At 39.5% G+C, this 21,884-nt stretch overlaps 1 protein-coding gene across 1 annotated transcript in view; it reads right to left on the reverse strand.

The window, feature by feature from the left end:
- Positions 1–21,884, reverse strand: part of LOC134211323 (membrane-bound alkaline phosphatase-like) — a 66,185-nt gene that overhangs the window by 8,202 nt on the left and 36,099 nt on the right. The window contains exon 6 of the mRNA XM_062688083.1: positions 9,472–9,837. Coding sequence (XP_062544067.1) covers positions 9,472–9,837 — 366 coding nt within the window. The remainder of the gene's footprint in view (positions 1–9,471; positions 9,838–21,884) is intronic.

Raw genomic sequence — 21,884 nt, forward strand, 5'->3', positions numbered from 1 at the left:
ATGTCCGAAAAAAGGCGTAGGAACAAGCAAGAACATGATCGATTGAAAACTAAGTGCGTACTCTTGCCCCACTCTACTCTATAGGTGAATAAAGTAATTAATAAATTGCAATTGTCTTCTTTATGTCGAGTCAAATACGAGACACTGAACACTAAACTCGTCTTATGACAGTGAATGCGTTCCACTAAACGAGCTTAATAATATTCTATATCTTCCTTTCACGAGTCACACACGACGCAGAATAAGCACAATCGACTCATTTAATTGGGCTCGATTGTGGATATTCTAACGTGAGTCGATAATGTAATTTAAATGGGACAATATGGCAACTCTCATTTCATACGATACACTAATATCCTAATATTCAAAACCTTGGCCCCAAACTCTTCGTGACCGAACCCAGAGATATCGTCGTTCCGGATAAAAAGACATGACTAATCTTTTTAATGGCTTGGCTACTTGGGTTGATCGATAACAATCAATCCCACTTTTTTGCATGAAAGTTTGTTTTTGTTTGGATCGTAACGCTCGGCCTGACCGGCCTGACCCCCTCCCCCTAAAGCGTTACGTAATTTGTGGAAGGCCACTTTTCACTCAGGACTCCCAAATAAATTACTGCCGAAATCAAAAAGGAATCCCTCCAAAATTTCCAAAGGAGTCCTTCACTTACTTACTTATGGATCCTGTACACCTCCGGTGGTGCAAAGGGCCGACTTGAAAGATCTCCATCCTGAGCGATGCCCGGCTATCGCTTTAACCTGTTGCCAGGTTAGATTTCGGTCGACTTCTTTTATTTCTTTATTGAGGCTTCGCCGCCATGAGCCTCTGGGTCTGCCTCTGCTGCGATGTCCCGCTGGGTTCCAGTCTAATGCTTGCTTACAGATTTCGTTTCCGCCCCTACGTGGCCGACCCAGCCCCACTTCCGATCACGAATTTCTGTTGCTATCTGCCTCTGGTGACAACGACGATGGAGCTCGTTGTTTGAGATCCAGTTGTGAGGCCACCAGGCCCGAATTATATACCGCAGTCCTTCAAGGATTCGAAAAATTCACCGCAAAACTCAAGAAGAAATCCTTCAAGAATTATTGCCACGCTTCCCAAAATAATCCCTCTAGAATTCTGAAGGAATCTCCTGAAATTCCGAAAGAATTCTTCCAGAATTCGCGAAAGAATCCCTCCATAATTTACGAAAGAATCCCTCCATAAGTCGTGAAAGAATCCCTGCACTATCACTATCCTAAATGTTGCCTACAAAGTGATCCCAGATCATCTTTCGACGTCTGTCACCATTAGTGAATGAGTTCGCGGGAAGTTATCAAGCCGTGAATACCAGGTCCCAACGCACCATCTGTTCATTGATTTCAAGGCAGCATACGACAAGGCAACAATAACAACAGCTTTTCTGGGAAGCTTACCAGACTGATCAAAGCAACAGTGGATGGTGTGCAAAACTGTGTGAAGATTTCGGGCGAACAGTCCAGTTCTTTCGAATCGCACCGGGGACTAAAACAAGGTGATGGTCTTTCGTGCCTGTGGTTCAATATTGCGATGACATGGACATTGTCGGCCGAACATTTGCAAAGGTGGCAGAGCTGTACACCCGCATGAAACGTGAAGCAATAAAAGTTGTACTGGTGGTGAATGCGTCAAAGACAAAGTACATGCTTGTGGGCGGAACCGAGCGCGGCAGGGCCCGCCTGGAAAGCAGTGCTACGATAGACAGGGATACCTTCAAGGTGGTCGAGGAAATCGTCTACATTGGATCCTTGCAAATGGCTGATAACAATTTTAGTCTTGAAATATGAAGGCGCATCATCTGTGGAAGTCGGACCTATGTACTACGGACTTCAGAAGAAATTGCGGTCAAAAAAGATTCATCACCACACAAAATGTGTCATGCACAAGACGCTGATAAGACCGGTAGTCCTCTACGGACATGAAACATGGACAATACTCGAAGAGGATTTGCAAGCACTCGGAGTATTCGAGAGACGGGTGCTTAGGACCATCTTTGGCGGTGGCAAGAAGACGGTGCGTGGCGGCGAAGAATGAACCACGAGCTTGCCCAGCTCTACGGCGAAACCAGTATCCATAAGGTAGCTAAAGCCGGAATGGTACGATGGGCAGGGCATGTTGCAAGAATGCCGGACTGCAACTCTGCAAACATGGTATTCGCTTCCGATCCTGCAGGTAGGAGACGGCGGGGAGCGCAGCGAGCGAGGTGGGCAGACCAGGTGCAAAACGACTTGGCGAGCGTGGGGCGCATTCGAGGATGGAGAGATGCGGCCTCGACCGTGTATTGTGGCGTCAAATTGTTGATTCAGTGTTATCTGTTTAGATGTAAACTAAATAAATGAATAAAAATCATACCGGCGTATACTATCAGTGAGCGAACTCTTTTTGGTATCTTGTACCTTTGACTAATTGTCCAACGTTCAGCAATATGAAAACTTTTTGAAATATATGTATCTATTGAATCGTGTTCTCCGACTCTATTCATATACATGAGGTTACAAAGCGTACATATTATTTATATATGTCCATGAACATTGAACGACATCTCTCTAAGTATTGCATGATTGATGACCGAGAGGACTCAGGCTAGTGGAAAAGGTTTTGCTTTTAGTGCGTCGGGTTTGCGCTACTATGGACTAGACACCCATCCCCACACTATCTAAGTTTCCTCCCACAGGTGTCTGGTTTCAGATTTCCGTTTTGCCCTTACTCAGAAAAAAAAAATCACCATACTTTGTGATATTTCAACGGAACCTTATAGGCAATTCTGAAAACTTCGACAATAAACCGAAATAGATTCAACTTTGAACGATCCTAGAGACGAGCCAGCCTAGGGCTCAAATAAAGACAAAATAAAGCTCAAATAGACAAAAAAAATCTGAACGGACCGCTCCTGCAGCCGTATCCGGGCTAATTGGCCCTACAGAACCGTTGCCACAACGGCATTGAATTCCACTTCCAATTCGGAGCCGAGTCCATCGTTAACTGAACCATCGATCAGAACCCGTTCAATCGGTCGAGCTTTTCTGCTGGCAGCATCATCCACGGAACTCGTCCTGGTCCAGTTTCTGATGGAAGATCAAAGGTTGGTCACAGCCCTCCATGTTTCAAACGTATTTCCGTGAGCTTGAAGTTTCTTTTCGAGCGTAATTTTCCGACAAATGTCGCACTGATAATATCTTGGTCATGTGCTGCAGCTTCCGTTGAGCGACCAAATCCGTCCACCACGTACACGAATCACGTGATTTGTCTGATGTTGCAATGATTTATGGTTAGTAATATCCTTAACACCGTACTCACATCGGTATGGCGGAACAGATTTTGCTTCAATTGGATCGAAATCGCTCGCTGCAGGTCCATGATTTGCCGAAAATTTCCCCTGCTCAAGGTCATATCGCCGTCGCATTGTCTGGTCGGTGACGAAGGTTTTCGTGCAAAGCAGATGTTAGCAACGAATCTAGTTGGATGTGGATTGCATGGATTTTATATAGATTGCCCTGATATGCATATGCTATGGAATTCGACTGGCTCAAATTGGTGGTTCTGAACAGAATCTCACTTAAAAATTTTAACAAAACTCATGACAGAGTGGGAGAAAAACAAAAACAAAACATCAATGTTGTCAGTTATGCGTGCACGGTAAAAAAAAGTTATGCGGAATCCGAGAACTGACAGCGTCTGGTTAGTGTCTTTTCAGTTGTATACCTAGGACTCCTACACACCGATTTAGAAGGAAGGGAAGGGAAGGAGCACATCCAGGTCACTCACGTGGAAAATAATCTGGATAGCCGGTTAATCGCGTTGTGGCACAGTGGCGGGCCCCCATATAAATGCCGGACAAAACCTAAAAGGTTCTCGAATCTTCACTATACTACTCGAGTATTTCTGGAGGCGCAAGCCTTAAGGTCTGAAGCATTAACAGCGTCCTCATTCTACATTGAAGCAGTCAATTTCCAGCTTCACTATACTGCGTACTGCGTGCATGCGACTCGTCCAGACCAAATACAAGCCCGTCCCTAAAAGCAGCCGTCCAACAGCTGCAGCTGCATGATGCGTGGGCAAAGCTGTGTTCGCATGATCCCGGTTTCACATACGTCAATTGGAACGCACAATCTTGACTTGATCGTATCTACGTAAGCGCCGGCCTGCGAAACAACCTACAGTCCGCATACGCGCACGTCTGTTGCTTCACGGACCACAAGGCGCTAACGATAAGACTCTGTCTCCCCCCACTGGGACATGAACCCGGGCGCGGATTTTGGGCCCTACGGCCTCACCTTCTGACGGAAGACAACGCTGCAGAGTTCCATTATAAGTGGCAATATTGGACTGGGCAACGCAGAAACTATGCAACGTGGATTGAATGGTGGTTGTCGTACGCTAAGCCAAAAATCAAATCATTTTTCAAGTGGAAATCTTGAGCCGTTTTCGAGAAATTTCACGATGCACCAGGGCGCACCAACTACGGCTAGCGTGGGACGGATACTTTTAACATCCCGAAATGTTGATCACCATGACTAAAGCTCTGCGATCAACTGGCTCGCGCGTGGCGAAATATTTCGGTAAAGCAGCTCACATCCGCGCAACGATCCAAGTTGTACTTACTAGTCAATGGTAAAATTGAGCATCGAAAACTGTTGTTTGTGATGCAACGGGTGGTAAACGAGAACTGCACACACTGTGGAAACCAGGGGGAGAAGGCGGAGCAATGAAGCCCTACCCCGACATGTGCGACATCTGGATTTGGTTCTAGAATGTAAAAAACCGTGTTAATGTGTTAAGGTGGTTATACAACAAAGCCACAAATCGGCCATCTTGGAAACCACGTGCTTTTTCTAGTAATTTTTCAAGAGCACAAATTGAGAGAACCACACCCGGGCAGAAGCCATGAACAGAGTAACAAAACATGACATGGACTTGATTGATATAAGAGATAAAATAACAGTCAACAATATCAAAAATTTGCACCGAAATATCATTTAAATATCAAGATATGCTATGGATAAGAACAAACTAATGGCACATGATATTGATCACTTCTTACAAATAGCATAATTTGATCTCCTTATGATATTTTAGTGCAAAATATTGATATTGTCGTCTGATCTTTTATCTCTTATATCAATCATGTCCATATCACATTTTGCTATCTAATCAACATTTGATATTATTGAGCTATTTTTGCCTACTCGGGCAACACCACATGGCTTGATTGTATAATCACCTTAATTATTTACCACTTCTTTGTTATGGCGAGGCAATTGTTATGCACACTTTTGTTTTCGATATTTTATCAAAACCAAACACTCAATCAGCAAGTTAACGATGTGGTATAATTGAGATACCTGCTTGATTATAGCAACTCGAAAAAAAAATTTGAGTAACTAACCGAATATGAATATGTTCGCATAAACGATTGCGCCCTAACATCGGTTCTAATCTTCGATGCATAGACACGAACTCTGTTCGTCAATGACAGGCATACGGGGCTCTTGGTGGAAACCAAACGGTCGAAACGCTCCATCATAAATTTTGTTCCTGCACTCATGTCGTCCAGGCATGGACAGTTTTGCAACGAAGGCTAACAAGAACAACGAAAGGGTGGAGACGATTTTCCTTCGAAAAAACTTTCTAAGCCTGTACTGGCTGGTATAGGAAAACCTATGCGAGTGGAAATTTTTATAAATTACATCAACTTTGTTAACCAGTGTAACGACAGGATCGATGGGAATGCATTAGATTCCACCTAGATCCATAATTGTATATACCTCGAAAGACCGTGAACTGTGTATCAACACTTGACAAAATAAACTGAATTTTAAACCACACAAAAAAAATAAACTAGAAAAAATGCCTTACCGTCTGGGGGGCTACTTTGGGGGGAGCTACTTTGAACACTTTGAAACAAGAATTATAACGTAAATTACTATCAAATTGCCATTAGGGGCCGTCCAGAAACCACGTGGTCATATATGGGGGGAGGGGGGGGTTTGGAAAATGACCACGATAAGCCACATGGGGGGGAGGGGGGTGTTGCTCTCGAACCACGTGGTTTTTTTTACACAAAAAACTTTTGGTGAATAACAATAGCGGTGTTCAAAATACAAATCATTAAAATTTACACACAATCACAAATTTTAAAACGCAAAGCGCATCTTATGGCCTATGCCCACGTAGCGTCTTTTGAAATCAGCGTTAAAAAGACGCAGGTGTGCATCGAGAAAAACCGGTAACGCAGCGTCGGTCGTAACGCCGATGCATATCTGCGCTATTTGACCATCTTAGCCTTAGATCCTTTTTCCATTAAAAAACTAAACGAAAAAACGATTCCGCCGCAGATGACGAGTTCGATTCTCGTTCCTGTCTAGGATGTGTTCGGGTGGGAAACATTCTCGACATCCTAGGTATAGTGTATCCATCGTACTAGCTACACAAGATATATAATCGTGCAATGGCTGACATATAAAAGCTTTCAATTTATAACTAAGGAAATGCTAATAGAATATACTAAGTTGAAAAGCAGACCAACTTCCAATTGGAATATGGAGCCATAGAAGAAGAAGAAGACTAAATTTTTCAATAAAAACTCTTCTGAATTTCCGAATGATATTAAACAGCCAATGCCACATGAAACACTTTGATATTTCCGTTGATTTTTTGTTTTTGGATTTTTTTTCAAATTTGGAATTTTGAAATTAAATTTTTTCGGAATACTTTTTTACGCTCTTTGCGAATTCTATCACACTTTTAAAACAATTCCAAGAGCTTTTTTATTCCATTATTATTTAGAATTTCCACGGAAGATTCTATGGATTATCTTCAAAAAATTCTTTGGATTTTCAAAAACTAAATCTTTAGAATTCTCGAGATTCTTGTTTTTTTTTTATTTGTACCATAAATTCTTCCAAAATTTCATCGGGAATTCATTCTTCTTCGGGAAGTCATTTTGATTTCTTTGTAGGTTCAGCTAAACATTGCTTCAAATCTTTACCATGCAAAGATGCACAGGAAATGATTTAGAAATTTTAAGGAATTTTCACATTAGAAAATCTTTAAAATTTTGATTTAATTTTTTAAGGAATTCCTTCAAAAGTAGGGGAAAAGGTGGTAAAATGAACACGTTAAGGACCTGCGTTGAATTCAATCATAAAACGAGAATAACTTGCTAGTTTAACCACTTAGACCAACAATTTAACTTATATTCTTATTGCACTGAACATTGTTTTCGCTAATAAACATCGTTTTACATAGTTTTTCTTCGAAATAAAAAGCATCGAAATTTCGTATGTACAAAAATAGTGCGGGTAAAATGGACACTTCCTGGTGGAAAAATGAAAATCGATTCTAAAACCGATTCTAAAAAGTAGGGGAAAAGGTGGTAAAATGAACACGTTAAGGACCTGCGTTGAATTCAATCATAAAACGAGAATAACTTGCTAGTTTAACCACTCAGACCAACAATTTAACTTATATTCTTATTGCACTGAACATTGTTTTCGCTAATAAACATCGTTTTACATAGTTTTTCTTCGAAATAAAAAGCATCGAAATTTCGTATGTACAAAAATAGTGCGGGTAAAATGGACACTTCCTGGTGGAAAAATGAAAATCGATTCTAAAACCCTTTTGTAACATTTAATTTTCATTTTTTCAACTCCAGAACCGTAAATATAACCAATTAAGATTACGAGAGAAAAATCTGGTATATCTTTTGAAAAGCTCTTAATTATCAAAATAATAAAAAGAAGAAAAAAAGTTTTGGAATATCAGTTATTTTGAAATTAAATTTAGATATTCAAAGTTATATCTTGATTATTTGATATGGGTTGTTTCTTGAACTTCCGCTTCACAATTTCACAACTTTTATCATAAATTTGCCTAAGTTTGATACAAGTGTTCATTTTACCTGCATACATGCCATGTGATAAATAGCTCTTCCTATAACGATGCAAACCAAAAATTTTACTATTCACCCCTGCAACATCTTTGTGAAGGTTGTCCTATTTGCCGCTGTAGTTTGAACCAATTTTATGATGAATTTATTAAGAATTAAAGCTTACGGAAAAATGGTTGAAAATTACATCAGACCCAATTTTCACGGCTTCGTTTGATATTTTGGATAGTAATAGCTATTCGCTCGGTCTCAAAACCAAAATATTAGCTCAGGTACCTTATGTTATCTAGAAGAAAACTTGTGCACGGTTAACATACGCCTAATTAGTGTTTTAATCTCAATATAGCCAACTGTTCATTTTACCAGCTTTTCCCCTAAATTGTTTTCGTTAGTTTCACTTGTAAAAACATCGGAATTTCCTCGGGAAATTCATTATTGGTGTTTCAGATGAACTTTTTTCGATTTTCTACTGGAAAATCTTAGGAATTTCCATCGGAAATATTTTGGCATATTCCGAATAGTTTGATTTGGAAATAAAAAAAAAACTGCTGAAAATGTCTAAGAATTTCTTTTAGAAAACGGAAAAAATTTCCATTGGAAATTTAGAAGAATTTCCTTTGAAGATTCATTAAAGTTGCCCAGGATTTTGAAAGAAAAATCTTTAGAGATTCTTAAAAAAAGTAAGCTGGATTTTTTTTTCTAATTTATACTGAAACCTGTTAATACCTGTTAATATTAGAATATAAACTAATTTGATGATCCTGAAAGCAAAACTGGAATTTCTACAGGAATGCTACTCAAAACAAAAAACAGTAGGAGGTTTTATTTGCATATCTAAGATTACATATTAACTTTGTGATTCTCTGATAAACTTTTTGTTGTATAAGTTCAGTTCAGATGCTTCGCTGAGGTTAATATATCTTAAGAATTATTAAAAAAAAATCACTGATAAAAAAAATTAATAATATAGGGATATTTTGGAAAATTTCTAAACCATTACAATTTTTTCCCGAAATTTTTATAACATATTCGCGAGTCCACATTTTTTTGTATCCTCCTGATGCATCGAAGGTATACGAGTTCTAGATATCCTAATACCCGATACACATTACAACATGATAACATCATCAAAATGTTCAAATTCATGAAAATTTAAAATTTCCATGCCGGGTTTAGTTTGATTTTGAATCAGTTGAAATTGTCCATCTTCAAAAATGATCGGTTTAACCATATGTTTTAGTTACATAAGGTTTTTTTTTAAATTTTTGTACTTGAGAAAAAACCACGTGGTCATAGGGGGGGGAGGGGGGGTCTGCCAAATGACCACGATAAGCCACATGGGGGGAGGGGGGGTTGAAAATTTTCAAAAATATGACCACGTGGTTTCTGGATGGCCCCTTATCACCATTCGGGTGTCTTTTTGATAGCTGAATGGCAACTTTCTGTTTAAAATTTGGTATTTTTTCGTTTATTTTTTAGACAATCAAAAATCCAAAGCCCCTGGATGGTACCGGGTATTATTCGCGTATCAATCATAGACGTCCTAATAAAAATTTACTTACCGCATATCCAGGAATCGAGAGCGTACTACCAACGTCATTCATCGAAATGATCAACGTATTCGTCTCCGACACCATCATGTGAGCCATGTTAAAAGCATTGGCGTAGTGCTTCACCTGCTCGAATGCTTTGTTCGGTTTGTTCTCCTTGTGAGCTTCCTGGATGTTACCGTCCTCCACAAACAGCAGAAAACCTCCACTGTGCTCCGTTTTCTGCAGCATCTCCAGCGAGTAGTGGACCATTCGCACCAACGGGGGGATCTCATTGTTCTCCGCTTCGCTCAAGTCAGCGGCATAGGCCAGCCTATCGTAGCTGAATAGGCCCAGGAGGTGGTCGATGTTGGACGTGTCGAGCGCCCCCAGTTCGGTCTGCGGGAAATCCAAACGAAAGAAAATACCCATTAGCGAACAAAAACCGGAAGGATGTTCGTAATGCGGAAAAGAAAGAAACAGAAGAAGTAATAACAACATCCTCATTATCTTTCCGCATCAGTCATTTTCATGCCTACAAGCGACACGGGGCAGAACCCAAATAGTAAGGGTATGAGTTTTATGTGTGATGGGGTGGTTTAGGAAAATAAAATATAAAACATCGATCGAAACAACTATTCTTTTATGTTTATATCTATGATTTGATATTATTATGTTATATTTGAAACGGCAAAAAATGTTTTTAATTTGAATGGAACCTAAAAGTCGGATTTTGCTTAATCAAAACCAATACATTTCCTAAAATTTCAAAAACTCCAATGCTCAATAATTTAAACTTAACACATGCCCTTGCAAGCAGTAGGGTTGATTCAAACGACCAAACGAAATGCAAACGCTGTAAAAGCAGGGCTCTTACATTTGAGCATCACCGACGGGAATCATCCGCTTTAAAACAGGCAGAGTTTCCCGTTTAAAGCCTCCTGTGTAGCAGCAGGACGGACGGGTCGAAAAGTTTCACGAATGAAGGGAGCGGCTTCCAACGCAACGTTGAGAAGGGGACCGAAATGGAATGGAATGGAAATCAAATTATGAATGATGATGATGGTAGGGGAAACGATGCACGCGGTGTTTTGTATTTTATTCTGTTTATGCTTGAGGGAACGCGAATCAGGGGTTTATCTTTATTACGCGTTGAATATATTTAGTAATGTAAAAATATACATAATATGTACACATTTTTATCAGATGGATTAATTAAGCTAAATACGGTTTTTGTTTGAAATTCTAAATAATTTATTCTTCGCGATACATATAATTAGATCATGTGCCTTTCGAGACTTGTTTATTTAATTTATGATTTTTTGTCATATTACGTTTGTTCAAAATGAAATTTATAATGGACGAATGAAAAATCTCATGGAAATAAACAGATTTTCGTAAGACAAATTTAAAAAAAATTGAAGGGTACTTTTGATTGCCGATTCTCAATAAACTATGATTTGCTCAATGCGCTAATAGTACACAATGAAAACTAGGAACTCTAAAATACGTGCTACATACAAATTAGTTAGATTCAGTAGTTGGGCTAGCGTATAGACTAGATTTGAAAACCAAGCACTACCTACTAAGACGGGAATTTTTCACGGTTTTCCATTTATGCTCACGCATATTTACTTACTAACACCTGCAGTTGGTGTAAATGTGATAGAGAGATAGATACATATGGTATTAACATTCTACTTGATCCTGTGCACCACACGTACGCGACTGCGTTTGTGACCCATCAGGACTCTCAGATCAGGACTATGTGAGACCCGGAAGGTTGACAATCGTATGGATTTAATAAGGTTAACAGGAAGGTTTACAATCGAACAGGCAAGAAAAGTTTAAGCAGTATTTTATATAAGAATAGCGTACGCCCAGAACTATGTAAGTCACGCTCTTGCAGACGCTGAAAGAAGGGAAGTACCTATGAACACTTTTTTCTGGATTTTTTTTCTTTTTGGTTCTTTATTAAGCTTCCCCCAAACACACGCGATGCGACAGTCACGACGCGATTCTATCGCTTGGCGACAGAGATTCTGTCGCCGTTGGTATGGAAGCGTAAATAGAACATTGCCGGCAGAGACCGAACGATAGAATCGCGGCGACTAGTTGTCGCCGTCGCAGCGATGAAGTCGCTCAGGTATGGGGGTGCCTTCAAGGTTTTTTTTCTAGAATTCTTTATAAGAATGTTCATACATTTTATAAGCGAAAATAATGTTCGGTTGCTGTTTTATATTTTGTATTGTTGAAGTGGATGAAATCTTGCTATGCTTGACAATCAACTTGTTTTTGTTCAGTTGCATATGATCATCCTTGATCCTTTTTGGAGTGACTGCAACATAATTGTATTACTATTCATTAGGTGAAATGGATTATGATGATATTTTTTTCACCGACTGGTTGAATGAAAATAGTTGTTCTATCAGATGGCCATTTATCTAATCGAAGAAAGAATCACCACGAATCGCAATCTAATCTAACTCAAAAAATAATATAAGAATCTCTGGGTTATCCGAACAAAAACCCATTCGCTCGAACACGCCGACGGGTTCTGTTTTGCAAGTAAAGCAAATTGATAAATCTCCAGTCCCTGCGCATAGCTACGGCGGTGTGGTGTCTTGCATGCGATGCGAATGCGAAACAAACCAGCAACGGAGGAAACGCCGAAGAATGCAATTGACGTGAATGATTTATATCAGCCATTTTACATGGAACGCTTTGGGCGATAAATCAAACGGGAAAATCGGCTGGTTCAAATGTATTGGTCCGGAACGGCATGAACACGATAATTTCAAGTGTGGTTTTATGTCACGGCAGTGACCAAGAGCAGCATCACCTAGAAAAGCATGACACGACATTTAAGGCTATATCTATCGGCAACCGTTGCAAAAAAGGTGTCTAACTAAAGATTCGGATAAGTCCAAAAAATGTTTTTCCCCATTTTTTGACATTTAAGCAATGTAACTACAGAACAACATTCACACATTGATTTATTACTGGTAATCATTACCTTACCAAGCATTCATGGCGAAACCTTTTTTGAGGGCGCCTGATTAAAATACCAAAATTTGCATGATGTGTATTTTTCATTGGCGTAAGTGTCTGAAGTGCATGTGAATCCCGGAAATCATGGCTCTATTGAAGTACTAAAGATATTGTGTTTAAAAATGATGTAGAGAGTTCGACTGATGTTGGTAATATTGGAGCTAATTCTAACGGCACTGCAGTCTTGGGCAATCCAAAGGAATCTTTTAGATTTTTCCCGACACTTGGACTGAATCTTCTTGAAGAGGAGCATTCTATAGAATCGTTTGTCGTATAAACGTACATATTCTGTTGGTGTCAATTCTTAAAGTGTACATCGTATAGGGGAAGATCTCCCAGTGGCGGACACATATAAGCCATGAAGCACGAGCATTTGAACATGTTTTGTGACAATGTATTTAAATGATGAATTTTGGTGGAAAATTTCACCTTTCAGAAAAGCGTACCCTAGTACCGGACGCTTTTGCATCATGTTCAAATATGTATAACGAAGTAGAGACATCATTTAGAATAGCAATCTTTTTCACTTGCTTTGAGTTGTGGATATTAAAATGTATTAATGGAACTTATTCGACTCTCCAGCTAAATTTTGTACGTCCTACTCCGAATTCTCACCTTTTTTCAATGCCATCTTCAAATTTTCGTTCTACTTATTTCTGTGGCTTCCTGATACTTTAGTAAGAAGAAGCAACTAAATTGAAGTAAGTTCAACAGAACAGGTGTAAAAATGACTATTTGCTTACATAAGAATCTTACTGTCCGGACAGCTGGGGGACAGCTGCCAGATAGACGAAATTGATTTTGCACCACAATTACATAACATATCTAACAAATCATGATCGTTATTTAAAATATGGCTGATATTGACCATCTCTACATGATTAGAATGCTTCCGATCGAATTGCATCTTGTTGATTCAAACATTCTAACGTAAGATAAAACCAGAAAATTTTGACCATTTTTTTTCAATCCCAAATTTTAAACAAAGCTTTCAACCTAAAAATCAATTTTTATTTCTGCAAGCTAAGGGCTTTGAAATAGGGTGTCAGGCCATTTGACCGAAGGTCATTAGGCCGAATGGTCATTAGGCCGAATGGCCATTAGGCCGAATTAGCAAAAAGTTGAAAATGAGAAGTTCTTTCTTCCTTCTCCCTTCTTGCATCTTCCTTCTTATATCTGTCTTCTTCCTTCTTCTTTCTTTCTTCTTCCTTCTTCCATCTTCCTTTTTCCTTCTTCTTTCTTCCTTCTTCCTTCTTCCTTCTTCCTTCTTCCTTCTTTCTCCTTCCTTCACCCTTCTTTCTTCTTTCTTCTCTCTTCTTCCTTTTTCCTTTTTCCTTCTTCCTTCTTTATTCTTCTTTCTTCCTTCTTCCTTCTTCCATCTACCTTCTTAATTTTCCCTTCTTCCTTTTACCTTCTTCTTTCTTCCTTGTTTCTCCCGTCTTCCGTCTTACTTCTTTCTTCTTCCTTCTTCTTTCTTCCTTCTTTCTTCTTCCCTCTCCCTTCTCTCTTCTTCCATCTTCCTTTTTCCTTCTTCCTTTTCCCTTCTTTCTTCCTCCTTCTTCCTTTTTCCTTCTTCCTTCTTCTTTCTTACTTCTTTCTTTCGTCTTCCATCTACCTTCATAATTTTTGCTTCTTCTTTCTTCATTCTTTTTTCTTCCGTTTTTCTTCTTCTCTCTTATTTCTTCCTTCTTCATTCTTTCTTCTTCCTTCTTCCTTTTTCCTTCTTCCTTCTTCTTTCTTCTTCCTTCTTCTTTCTTCTTCCCTGTTCCTTCTACCTTCTTCTTTCCTTCTTCTTTTTTCTTTTTTGCCTTTCTCGTATACAAAGTATACGTAAAGGCTATAGGATCACTCCAAAACCGAACATTTTATAGAAGGCTCGGAGACCCATAGTGTTGTATACTAATCGACTCAGCTCGACGAATTGAGATGATGTCTGTATGTGTGTATGTATGTGCGTGTGTACAAAAATGTGAGACACACTTTTTGGTGCTTAGTATTATCCGATTTGCTTGCAAGTTGCAATCGACGCGGATTGCGGTCTAGCCCAAGTAACATTTTAAGTTTTATAACGCTCTTGAAGACCATAATTTACTCTTCAAGAGTGTTATAAAACCATCAAAAAACCAAAATGTTACTAGGGAGTTGTTTCCTATTGAAAATTGGCTTGATCGGTCATTGCGTTCCAAAGTTATTAGAAAAACATTGTTTTTTGCCAAGGGTCCAAGGGAGCTATTTCGACCTCTCTTATGTGTTTTTCTTATTTTTTATTGCGCGAGAAAGGCACCACCAACGCTAGGTGGATTGATCTGGGTTTTTCTTTTTCCTTTTTCCTCATTTTTTCACCTACTTCCTTCACTTAATTATATATTTCACTTAATTATATATCTGATGTACAATTTAAGAATTGACACCAACAAAATATATACGACAAACGATTCTGTAGAATTCTCGTCACGAAGAACACTCAAAATAGAGTAGAAACGTCTGAAATAATATTCATTTTGATTGTCCAAGACGGTAGTATGATTTATGATCGATCCTTCCAGAAGTGTAGTAAGGCATGATGATTCCCGTAACACGGTAGATCACTTTGACGTAGTGTGTTGCGGTGTAAGATCTACCAAACAGAGCCCTAGCCTAATCCATTTTTCTGGCTAGGGCAATAAGTTGTGGTAAATGATGATTCATCGTATTTAGTCCCCGCTACCAACAGCAGTCTCAGAAATAAAACATAATTAATGTTACCTTGCAGACAGTTGAAAGACTCGAATTCCTCTTGTTTGAGGCTAAACTGTATGCAGCGGAAAAAACTTTTCAAAAAATTAGTTAAAAAACCTCGGTACCCGGTCGTAGGCTGAACTGACTGCTGGAAAAATCGAGTTAGGGGTTTTAATACGTACTAACTTTTCTTGAACTGGTGAACAATGGTAGTGAGAGGAGCACACCGAAGTTCTTATTACTGAACAAATTCTCTTGCTTGAAATGGTCTTGAAGACAGAGCTAAATCCCGGGTTTTAAGAGTTTCACTGGTGATATTCTAGAAGCAAGACAAGGATGTGGCTAGGGCTCAGATGCATGGCCAAAAACAGTATTACTGTTCTGCTTTGTCAAGAAAGGATTGATTTCCTTTTGATAAGGGGCGCGCCTTCAATGGGATTGCTCTCTATGAAGGGTCTAAATAGCGGGACTTTGTTATGGTGGTCTTGAGAAAACAAACGACATGCACTTAAACATTAAGGATACGGGTAACGCAACAATAGATCTAATAATTGGTCGCAGTGGCACACCCGACCAGGAAAAAAAGGCATTATGAGAAAAAGGGGTAGGGACTACTTAGTGGGCTTCGCGGTAGGAAGAAAGAAGCAAGATGTAAGGAAGAACACGGAAGACGGAGGAAGGAACAATAATGAAGATGGAAAAAGGACTAGGAAATAAAAAAGATGGAAGAAGAAAATAATAATGAAGTAAGTAGAAAAAAGAAGAAAGATGGAAGAAGAATGAAGGAACAAGGTGAAACGAAGAAGAGCGGAATAAATAGAAAAGAAAAGGGAAGAAGAATGAAGGAACAACGAAGATCGAAGAGAAGAAAGAAGAAGGAAAAAAAAGAGTTAGAAGGAGAAAGTAAGAAGAAGAAAGAAGGAAGGTAGAAGGGAGAAGGAAGAAAGAAGAGGATAGAAGGAAGACTACAGAAGAAAAAAAAGAAAGGAGGCGAAAATGAAAGATGAAAAACGGAAAAGGAGATAGAAATAAGGGAAAGGAAAATGTGAGAAAGAAGGAGGAAGTTGAAAGAAGGAAAACGGAAGACGAAAAAAGTTGAAGAAAGAAGGAAAAAAGAAGAAGGAAGAAAGGAGGAAGAATGAAAAAGAAAGAAATATGAAGTAGAAGGAAAGAGTAAAAAGGAAGAAGAAAGAAACAGGAGGAAAGATGTAGAAGGAAGTCCTTTTTCACCTTTTGTCAATTTCGATAATTTGTTCCTTCGACTTTTTATCCTATTATTATTATAGAGTTTTGGCACTTCCTCAGCAAGCGTGCTGGGAATTTTCACCTACCCCGGGCAATCTGAATGCCAAAGGGGATTAGGCTCTGTGGATCTCATTCGCCGGTTGACTTAAAATCCTATAATAAACGTTTGCACCGGATGTATTAGTTATGGTGGTTCAGGAATCTTCTTACGATGCTGCAAGTTCCAAGAACCACTGTCTTTTGGATGCTATGGAGGTTATGAGATAGTTCCAGCTCTCCTAAGGATCTCAGAAGAGATTTCGGGACGATTCCGGTAGCTGGAATTATACGCACGTCCTCCAGGTGCCACATCTGCTTCAACTCCTCCGCCAAGTCGTGGTACTTCGTTATCTTGGTGGAGAATGTTGTTTGGACATTATGGTCTAGCGGTACAGCAATGTCGATGAGGGTTACCCGCTTCATCCTTTTGTCGTAGACCACAATATCGGGCCGATTGGCACGAATGAGGACATCCGTTATGATCTCGCGATCCCAGTACAGCTTCACGAAACTATTTTCCAGAACCGGGACAGGCACATATTTGTAGTAGGCGACAAACTGGTTAACCAAGTTGTGCTTTAAAGCAAGCTGTTGGTGCACAATCTTGGCTACTTCGTTATGACGACCGAGATAGGCTGAATCAGCTAAGGCTGAACACCCGGACACGATATGTTCGATCGTCTCTCCTACTGAATTGCACTTCCTGCAGCGGTCCTCCACGTTTTCGTGCAATATATAGTGCCGATAGTTCTTCGTCGCAATTACCCGGTCCTGGATGGCTACCATGAATCCTTCTGTTTCCGAGAAGAGTTCACCCCGCACCAGCCACGTATTCGACGCCGCTTTGTCGATATATTCCAGCTCCAGTTGATGGGGGTGCGTCCCATGTAACTCCTTCTGCTAGTTCGTCCTTCAATTGTTGTCGTTGCAATTCCACTGTTGGTCCTGGAGCGGCGGGTGCAATCGAATCGCGACGGTTACTTGCGATTGATGCATCCAACCCAACAGAACTCCTTCTCGACGTATCGCTCGATCTTGCCTCCTCCTCCTCTCCTAATTCCCTCTGCACTTCCCGCTTGATGTACTCTACGTCTTCTGGAGTCAGCATATTATGTGACATAATAGCTCTCTGGCGTGTGTACAACTTGTTCTGGTCAAGCTGGGGTGCAAACCGAGGAACCTCTCATTGAACATCTCCAGCATCGCCGGTCTGCCGGACATATCCGTCTCCATCCTGGTGCAAACGTAGTAGCAACGGATCACGTACTGATTCATCTCCCTTGTCCACATGATCCGTTGCCGTCGGCGGCCCGCTAACGTGAGTGATTGACGTCGATCAACCACAGCAACATCAGCAGGTGCAGCATTGCCTTGGTGATTTCTTCTGCTGCCGTTTCTGTTTTGCCTTGTCGGCACGGGCTGAGCCAGATGACTAGAGGGTCGCTGTTGCACCTCTCCTTCCTCTAGCCGCTGGCCGCTCGCTCTGTCCCCCGTTCCAGGACCAGCTCCAGTAGGGGCTCCCTCCTCGGGCAATCGCATGGGTGGTATTGTTCTTGAGCGTAACTCCATATTTGGGTGTGCTTTCATTCCCGGAAGCTACGGGTTCTGTAAAGTTATTTAATTCTTTACAGTGCTAAATAGCTAGGTTCAAGCTTATTTCAAGTATTTTTTCAAGTATTATTTCAAGTATTCAAGTTATTATTATTATTATTATTATTATTATTATTATTATATTAGGGGAGACTGGGGAGACTTGATCCCTTTTTCTGATTTCCGATGTATGACAGCCAAACATAAATAAACATACGCGATTTCTACATAGACTCTCTAAGAAATATAGTATTTAACTTTACTGCTACACAACCGATTTTTTGGAGTGCTGTCAAAAATCGACATTAAAATATTCGGCGGAAATTGATTCCTCTCCAAGAACTTGCTTTGCTGAAATTAGAAAGGTGCCCTCAGATTTTTTAAATATTTTTCTTTCCAAACACGCGGAATTTTTGAATTGCTGTGCGTATACATGAACGGTTTTTGTTATTTGACTCGACAGTTCACACAATTTTAAAATTTGAGGAGACTTGATCCCCTTTCTATAATATTTACGCAATACATATTTTTTCCTGCCAACCCTTCATCAAATCTGTCAAATCTATAAAAAATTAGAAGCCTGAGAACAGATTTATATTTTTTGAATGTTTTCAAGTGTCCCCAAGGCAATAACTTCAGATCCAAATATCCGAAAACTTGGATGGATTGTTTACATTTTTATCAGTACAGATCATTAAGCATAAGCATTAGACTGGCCCAGGAAACAAAAAGTTGTCTAATTCCACGGGGCACCCCCCAGAATTGTGTCTTTGGGTGAGAAAATCAATCTCTGAAAATTTCAGCTCAATCGCTTGTTGCATAAGCTGGCGCATTTGATTCGAAGTTTGTATGGGGATTTCAGCCAAAATGTATAGGAAAATACACCTCCGTCACTTATTCGATCTGGAAATTGGTTCCGATTGCTCGATTGACCTCAGAATTGCAAAAACGGCAGTTGGTATGCTACAGAACAATTCCACAGAACATTGTATGATGATTAAATGAACTTTTATATAGGTTTCGGCTGATGCGATTCGACCAATAAATCCAAAAATACACAATTCAGCTCCAAATAAATCAGTCGAAAACTATATAACAGTTCATTTAATCATCATACAATGTTCTGTGAAATTTTTCTGTAGCATACCAACTGCCGTTTTTGCAATTCTGAGATCAATCGAGCAATCAGAACCAATTTCCAGAACGAATGAGTGACGGAGGTGTATTTTCCTATACATTTTGACTGAAATTCCCATACAAACTTCAAATCAATTGCGCCAGCTTATGCAACAAGCGATTGAGCTGAAATTTTGACAGATTGATTTTCTCACCTTAAGACACAATTCTGGGGGGTGCCCCGTGGAATTCGACAACATTTTTTTCTCCCCATACTAAGCTGGGCCAGTCTAATAAGCATAATGTGCTGTGAAAAAACAAAAGCATTTGGTCATTGTTATGAAAAGTTGTTCAAATTTTGCGTGACCAATAGAAAAATCTCTAGGAAGGTCAAAACATACAAACCGCCCTGCAGAAAAAAATAAGGTCGTCAATCCAAAAAATAACTCACCACATAAATGTCATTTGTCTAGAGGAGCTATACTTAAAAATACGCTAGAACTAAACTACTTTAGTTCTCTATAAAACAGGGGGTGATCAAGTCTCCCCGGGGATTAAGCCTCCCCACCTTCCCCTACCATTTATCAATTGATTTTGTTTGGCAAGGGCAGCTGAGATAAACCCGCCTTGGGCTGAAATTCTCTTTAATAAAGAATAAAAAGAAGTTGTCATACTCCCGTGCTTCCCGTGCTGGAAGGTGATGAAATTGCTCTTCGAAAATTTCGACCGAAATTATTTTATCCTTAATTTAAGGTTCGTATAATCTCGGAGCACAATCTACGTAACTTTTATGAAGTGGGAGAAGGCATTTTCAGTATTTTGTTATCAGGATTGCACCATGTCCAGAGCAAAGGATTGCTGTGTACATAGTAACGTGAATTACCGGTGTATATCACCGAAGACGATTGAAATCGTCTGACTCGGATATCTCAAGATAAATACTTAAAAGACTATAATTTTTAAAGCTTGATCCACTTAGTATTTGGCCGCACGAAATTAGGCATTTCTTTGAAGAAAAAGTACATAAAAAGGTGGTTCAGGTTTTATTATACAGGAATTTAGTAAACTTGGAAAGAAAAAATATCGAAAAATTATTCATTGGCATTTCGGATGAATTCTCGGACTTTTCTCTCAATACCACTCGTTATTTTTTGCACAGTAGAACAGTCAACTTAATCTGCCATTTTTTCACACCACTTCTCCATATAAGATGGTTTTCTGATTGTTTTACACCATTTCTCAAGTTTCCCAATGATAATTGCCTAATATTTTTGGCTCGGATGAAAATTTAGGCATTTTGGTGGGTTGATAGGTTTTTCAATAACGTCATTATCATTCTATTCATGCCATCCACTACGTCCCGTCTGTAATGGCAACTTATTTAGTCAGGCCAAAGCAACACCGGACAGTCGTGTGATTGAATGGATGGCAAAAATCGCTTCTGAAGACACTCCTCCTTGTATATTTGCCTATTTATAGACGCTCCAGTGATGGAAACTTTAGTTTTCTTTCCATAACTGCAGATGCTTTGACATACCATCAATTAGTGGGCAATCTTGCCTGTATAGACACATTCGAATTTTCCTGGGGCATTACCCTTCCGTTTGGCAAGTTAAAACTCGTGTCCCGGGAATTCAAAGTCAATTTTAATATTAATTTCATCGCCCATCAAAATACATCAATTGTATTTCGTCAGAACCAGAGTGTAAAATAATCGAACATTTTTGGTGAAGTCCACCTTTCTTCACTTGTCAGCTCACTTCCAAACATATTCATATTCGGCTCTGGACTGTCAATATTCAGTTGAATATTAGTCATTGAATATTTATGCACATTTCACAAATTAATAAATTATCTAAAATCTAAACACGTTTCAAATGAGTGAAGTAATTTGTCACATAGAAATGAATCTGATTTTCATCCGCGAGGCACTTTCAACGGTAAACATCAACATAAACAATGCTAATTATGTTTTTTTCTGCACATAATAAGCACACTCAATGACAGTCGAATGAATGAATTTGTGGAGTAGTCATCTGACTATGTCATTCTATGTTTTGAATATTCTTGCGATGTTTGTCAAAATTCGGACTGAAGTTGCTTCATGAAGATGAATATTTTAGGCTCTGGTCAGAACTTGCTCTACCAGCATTCTTGTGCGATGTTTGGCAACCAGGATCTGTTTCAGGGTCCTATTGGGAGGCTAACTGACATCATACGACTTGAAACCTTCGCGCCGACAGATTAGTGCTGTCCAATGAGCAGCTCGAAGTAGCTCGAAGTTGTTCCCGTCCTGCTCGTTCTTTTTTGTCAACAAATAGGCATGAGCAGGACAGGGAGAAACTTCGAGCTACTTCAAGCTCTCATTGGACAGCATTATTATTTGAGCTGTGCTGTACGGCGCAGTGAAGCTTTTCGCTAAGTCACGCAAGGAAATCCCAAAATGGTTCCGAACGGCTCTGCGGTCTTTCACTTGAAGTTTCTGGTCGTATGTTCCACTTCAACGATTGATTTGTTCTACGCGACCTAGCAATAGTGTTTCCCGATATCGTTTGACAGTTTTCACAGTCAATTTCGGTAATTTTAGATACTTTGAAATCATTTCTCCTGACCATATTGGATTTCCAACGTAAGTGTGCAAAATTTGTTCCCATCTCTCGCGTTCCATTTTCAATAACTTTTGAACG

Source organism: Armigeres subalbatus, chromosome 2 (genome assembly GCF_024139115.2).
Source record: "Armigeres subalbatus isolate Guangzhou_Male chromosome 2, GZ_Asu_2, whole genome shotgun sequence".
In the NCBI taxonomy this organism is placed as follows: Eukaryota; Metazoa; Arthropoda; class Insecta; order Diptera; family Culicidae; genus Armigeres; species Armigeres subalbatus.